Source organism: Malus sylvestris, chromosome 9, assembly GCF_916048215.2.
Source record: "Malus sylvestris chromosome 9, drMalSylv7.2, whole genome shotgun sequence".
Lineage (NCBI taxonomy): Eukaryota > Viridiplantae > Streptophyta > Magnoliopsida > Rosales > Rosaceae > Malus > Malus sylvestris.
The window spans coordinates 30,991,540-30,997,965 of NC_062268.1; the positions used below are offsets into that span (position 1 = coordinate 30,991,540).

The 6,426-nt window shown below is 39.6% G+C and overlaps 1 protein-coding gene and 1 pseudogene across 1 annotated transcript; one reads left to right on the plus strand and one right to left on the minus strand.

Annotated features, from left to right (window-relative positions):
* LOC126633961 (MADS-box protein FBP24-like) lies at positions 1-1,014 on the plus strand (annotated as a pseudogene).
* A 908-nt stretch (positions 1,015-1,922) lies between these two features.
* Positions 1,923-2,318, minus strand: LOC126633962 (uncharacterized). Its single transcript, XM_050304472.1, has one exon. The coding sequence runs from the start codon at positions 2,316-2,318 to the stop codon at positions 1,923-1,925; it is 396 nt and encodes a 131-aa protein (XP_050160429.1).
* Between the last annotated feature and the right edge of the window lie 4,108 nt (positions 2,319-6,426).

Consider the following 6,426-nt stretch of genomic DNA (forward strand, 5'->3'; position numbering starts at 1 on the left):
ATGGGTCGGGGAAGGCTGGAGATGGAACTCATAGCCAATGAACGAGCTCGAAAAATAACATTTCAGAAGAGAAGGGAATTATGAAGATGGCCTACGAGTTTTCAACTCTCTGCGAACTAGATGTGTGCATGACCATCTGTGGCCCGAAACAGACTGGTCGGCCCCCTGAACTCCACACATGGCCAGAAAACCAGAATGAGGTCAATCGCATAATGAAGAAGTAAAAGGCAAGCACCATGAGCAAACCAGCCAAGAAAATGTTACACTTATCTGACCTGTTGATGGACCGAAAGACAAAGGTCTGTGTTGATACCTACAGAGCGCGTAAGGAGATGTACGAGGCCAAGTACCCAACATGGGATGAACGCATCGAAAGTTTGTCAGAGAATCGACTAGAGGCGCTTTTGAATTCGCTAGATGCTAAGCTTGAGTCTGGCAAGAGAACATTACTTCATAAGAGGAACCAGTCAGCTGAACATTATCAGCATATATGTTCATCAAGCCAAAGTCGGCCTTGTAACTATTACAAGCAGGATCAAGTTAATCATCAAGAGGAGGACAAAAAGCCTATGATGATATGCTCCAGCCTTTTGATCATCATCATAATCATCATCATCAGCAGCCTTCTGATCGAGTCGATAGTTCAAATGAATATTTGAGTAATCTTTTGGCTCCTAATCCCAGTAAGACGGCAATGTGGATGTTGATGGAGAGAACATACAACTATAGTACTCTTCAGTTAAGCGTAGGTCCTTCCAGCAGCAATTCTGAATTGCTATTTGAGGGGCAACACATTAATTTCAATAATCCAATGATGATTCAAAAACGGTGGAGAACCTGAATATGATGACATATATTGAACAATAATATTAATCCTCCATCATGTTGCTCATCCATGAGCCCGCAGTACTATTCAGCCGACTCATGCTGCCAGCTGCTGTGCCCTACATGCAGTATCCAACGGCCGGTGTTTCATCTCATCAAGTTCGTCAAGTGCATGCTTCTCTCAGGTAGTGATAGACGATCAGCACGAAGATATCAACTAATATGATCACCTACATGCGCTGACATAATTTAGGTTTTATTATTAAGTTGATTGTTGTTCTTTCAAAGATTCTTATGTAATAGGGCCCGAGGCCGTTGTTTTGTGTTTCTTCTCTGGTTTAGCAGCTGTATAAGTAACGATAGGTGGTGGAAATAGTATTGAGGTGCTGGCTGAAGGATGAACGTATTGCTGGAAGTATCCGTTGCTACTCCATAGCTATGGTATTTGATGCTTTCTGATGATTACAATCTTCATAAAGAGAATATCATGATCTAGAGATATTGTTGCACAATAACTCTGTTAATCAAGTACAGTTGCAGCTGGAACAATGCAGGTTGCGATCGTTAATGTGACACTCTAGGAAATAAACAAGCGCATTAATTATACTGGACGTAACCACTCCCTTGGTTGGGGGCTGTGCCACCCTGCCTACCTAAACGCCCTTATGCGTTCTTGATTAGTATTCAGGGGGCCGATAACGCTCCCCCTCAATGCAATTTCTTTACTACTCCATGAGCTTTCTGCCATTGAAAGATTTATCTTTACAACTCCCTACGTAAGGAGCCTAATAATTTTTGCATTGTTCTTCATGTATGGTCATTGTAAAGTAGATCACGGAACGAGCAAAAATACACATACATGTGGCTTATCGTGTTAGTTCTCAACTGTAATCAATTTGGATTTTGGAAATTTGGATCTCTTTTATAGAAACTGCAAAATTAGATTGTATTCAACATTATTTTCTTTCTTATAGAAATTAAGAAACAAAATACCTACAAATGACATCCAAATTCTCACTGCAAATTCATAGATGAGGATAGCGAACTAAACAACCACAAATCCAAAATTTAAAATTAAACTCAAACAATTTACAATATCAATATTTATGGTACATTTGAATCGCTTTGCCAGAATCTGAACTCTCCAGCAGGGATTCCAGACTAAATCCATACCCAATTCCTTGCCCAAACCCAAATCCTAATCCAACCCCACAACCCACACCAACCCCAAACACCAGCTTCACTTGGTTCCATGGGCACCAACCACCATATCCCATCCCTCCCACCAATCCAAACCCAACTCCAGCGCCGCACCCGATTCCAGCACCACCTCCAGGCCCCAACACCACCTTTCTCTCCGCTTTTGGGCTGCTGTGGAAAACTTCAGTGAACGAGAATCTATTGTCGTCGTGCTTGTTCCTGTGCAGTGGCTTTGATTTCCAATTCCAGAAGGAATCAATGTCAGTGTTGATGCTTTTGGATTGGGTTTTCATGGTGAAAGGAAAAATATGAAGGGTTTTAACTTCTGGTTCAATTGATTGGATTGGTTTTCTTTGTCTTTTGTTCCTTTTTGCTGAAATTTCTTATCTTTTTTATTTTTTATTTATTTTTTTATTTTTTTTTTAAATTTCTTATCTTGAATGGGAGAGATCTGTCTGTGTAGCCTGAACACGGATAGTACACAACGTGTTATTATACAAATAGTCGGATATGTGTCATAAAAAGTTAGTAACATAAAAAATAAAATTTCCCACCACTTATATAAAAACACGTGGTGTATCATTCGTGTTCCGATCACAATGAAAAATTTCTCCTTGAAAGGGGTAATATCTAACTGATTTTTATTACAAATGATCCCTAAATTGACTCAACCTCATATGGATGGTCCCTAAGATTAAAAATCGATCAATGTAGTCCTTGAAAATTAGTGCCGCAAATTAATGTACGTCTTTTCGTCACAATCTTATTAAAAATTAGGGGTCTTTTGATATAGATTCAAAGTAACTAAAAATTGGACCTATTTCAAAAGTCAAAAGTTACTAAAAATTGGACATATCTCAAAAGTAGGCCTATAAAATTGGACATATTTCAAATTTTCCCTAAAAATTATGTTATGCGATGATGTGACACATAATTGGGTCCTACAAGTCTAATTAAATATTGTCATGTGGTTTAAAAATATTTAAATATTGTAACATCGTGGATCGTAATATTGTTGATCATCAACAAGGGGAGAATAGCGGGGTCCATCTTAATATCGTGGCCAATGAAGGAGCAATTCCTCCCCTTGTCACTTAGTTTCCAGCGATGCCATGTGGTTCGCTAACTACAGGGCCGTCGAGGAGTTCGCCGATCCAAGAGAGAGAAATGACTGTGATTCCAAGATTTTGTTGCAATGATTTTCTTCAGTAAGTGGAAGAGTGCGTCAGGTGTGTTGTGTGACCTTTGTATGCTACTAAAGTTTAAGGAAAAATTTATAGGATGGAAATAAGGCCAGCAATGCTTTATGACATAAAATGTTGGGCGGTACAAAAACAATGCATGTAAAAAATGAGTTTAATGGAGATGAGAATGCTTCGTTGATCTGTGCGCACACGAGGAAGAATAAGATTAAGAACGAGGATATCCGAAGTAAAGTAGGAGTGGTTGTAATTGAAAATAATATGAGAGAAAATTAGTTAAGGTGGTTTGGACATATGAACCGAACACATACTGTTTGGGCCTAAATTGATAAATTTGGGCCTCATAAGCCATATGCTCGGCCCCTGGTTGGATATCCTAGCCCAGTCCAGAATATTCAGGGTAGATTCGGTTAAGGTTTAATCTGGCTAGGAGTCCTCAATAAGCAGGACGGTGAGTCTGGTTAAAAGAAAAGGATTGGATATTAGAAGATGGACATGTGGTTTAGAGTCCCAGGATTGGTAGGAGTAGTCGAGTCCAATCCGTATGAAGGGATACATGCTGAGAAAATCTAGTCCTAGTAGGATTCTTCCTCGGCACCAGGAAAGTTGCTATTATAAAAAGGAGAGGATGTACAACGCTCAAAGCTTCTTTAAACACACAAACAAATCTGCCATATGCAAACTCTTGCTCTACGCAAAACCATCTCATTTTTTAAAAACCACTGATCTTTCTAACTTCGTCGAGCACATCTTCAGTTAGTCTTAACAACATTGTGGTTGACAACTGGCAATACCTTCAGTTAGTCTTAACAACACTGGAGCCACAGAAACAGGCAACCGAAAAGCACATTCAGTTAGTCTTAACAACATTGCTTCAAGATCGGTTGGTTATTTATCCAAGTCTCGGCTAGTAAGGAGTCCTTGAGTCCTTATTGGAAGAGGTCACTTCATTAGCCCCCTTGGCGAGGTGTTATTAGGTTACATTGCTTAGCACATCGAAAATCGATTTATTTTATGATTGGATATTTTCAAGTACATTTCAGAGTTTGGCATTCAAATGGCCAAACCATATTTATAATCAAGACACTTATCTCTTTTGAGTATTTGTGTCTATACAATCTGGTATTGATTCGACGCACTTATTTTTGCACAAATATAATTACAACTGCCGAGCCTTGTGTAAACGATTTGTGAACTTCGAAGAAAACTAGTAACGTTGTCTTTAGGCTTTAGAACTTAGAGGCCGAGACGAGTTCCTTCCTCGATTGCAATTAGAAGACAGAAGTCAGCAGGATGTTCGACACCACCACCATATTCATTCACTCGCTGACCGAGCTCGGTCGTCGAGTTGGCACGCCCTGTATTCAACCGAAGAACGTAGTTATCTCATTACCTATTCGGCCTGCGTGCCACGTAGGTTTGGTACGTAGTTTTTAGGGTTAACATATACATATGCCACTATGAGACGGAGGGTTAGGGCAAAAGGGGTAGAGGAAAGCTAGGAAGACTTAGAAAGAGAATTAAAGAAAATATATGGTGTACTTAGAGCTAACTAAAGACTTTGTGCAAAAATGAGCACTGTGCTATTTTAAAATTCATATAGTTGGCCCCACTTGGTAAGATATTCATCCTGTCACAGCCCGTCCCAAAGTAATATTTTTCGACGACATAAAATTACAATTATACCCTTGAACCTTATGGTGTGTGATATGTTGGTTGAGGTTTCACTCTTAATTTTTCCTAAGTTTTGGAATACTTAGAACTTAAGTGTTTTGTTTTGGTTTGTTGGGGACAAACTAGGACTACATAACACACCCACACCCCACACCCGTGCACTTTCTCTCTCTTCCATCACGGATTTTTCTGAAAATCTGTACAATTGTACGGACGAACTTTGGAACCAACCATACACGCACGGGTCGACGTCAAGAAGGTAAGATTCGAACTCCTTGCAAGTCTTTGAGTTCATATATGCCATTTTTAGATCGTGAAACCCTTAAAAACCCAAGAAACCATCACCCCCGATTTGAGTACTGTTCACATGGTCGTAATTATGGATGTTTCAGGGGATTTTAAGCTCGTAGGAAGCTTTAGGACGTTCTTACAAAGCTCGGAGAAGAAAAACCAAGCAAATTGGACGTCGAGAGACCAAATTTCGACGAGTTGCAGTTTGGCAGAATTATTGAGGAATTTTCCGACGTGATTCCGTAATTTTTGGAGCTTGAAATTGGTAAGAATGTGTGCTACTCATTGTAAGCTTCAATTTGGTATAAGTTTCATGAGTTTTGGTGCAAAAATGAAGAAGTTATAAGGATTTTAAGATTTTCCAATTTCCGGCGACGGTGACGGTCGTCGGAGTTCGAAGGTAGAAGACAGAGAATATTCCGTCAAACTTGACAGAATATTCTAACGCCGTCAGGTAAACTTAACGGTTTCTGTTGTTTTTTTTAACGGAATATTCCTAATGGCATTTAGGATTCCGTCAAGGTTACCCGCGCGTGGAGGCAGGTCTGGCCGTGCCTTGGTTGGCGCGTGGGTGGTCGAAATTTTTTTCTAAAAATATGGGGATGTTCGTGAGGTTGTGTAGATCACGTTGGTATATTCAAACATCCCATTTAAGCAATGTATGAGAAGTTATTAACTAGTTTTATCTATGTGCTTTAAATAACGTTTATTCAGTTATTTCGCATATAGGTGAGACCTATCCAGAGGACGAGCGCAGTCAAGGGCGACTCGGGGGCTACGACCTTTCAACATACCAGTGAGTAGGCTTTTGATTTTAAGTATATATGTATATGCTTGGTATCTTTCCCAGAAAATGCATTTAAATGAGTTATGATTTAAATTGCCATGCCAAATGTTTTACATTTAGAATATGCTTATGATGTTTGCATATATATATATATATATAATTGTGGTAATGTGGACGCTCAGGTAAGCCCTAGGTGAGTTTATAAATTGTGAATGTGAATAACGGTTGTAATTGATTGAGAAACATTAAGCTCATAAACCTGCACCTCGGTGTTAGTGATTTAGCCAGAGATATGGCACATGCCTGTATATAATGTCACCTCCCGCACCATATGCTCACATTGGATCCAATTTAGGTGCACAGACTTGTCGAACAGACCATCATAGGTGGTTTCGACTCGTAGATGACTAGCGATTTATCGCACAACTATCATGAGAGCGTAGCATT

Coding starts and splice junctions, on each gene's coding strand:
- LOC126633962 (XM_050304472.1), bottom strand. CDS start 2,318: ATGAAAACCCAATCCAAAAGCATCAACACTGACATTGATTCCTTCTGG.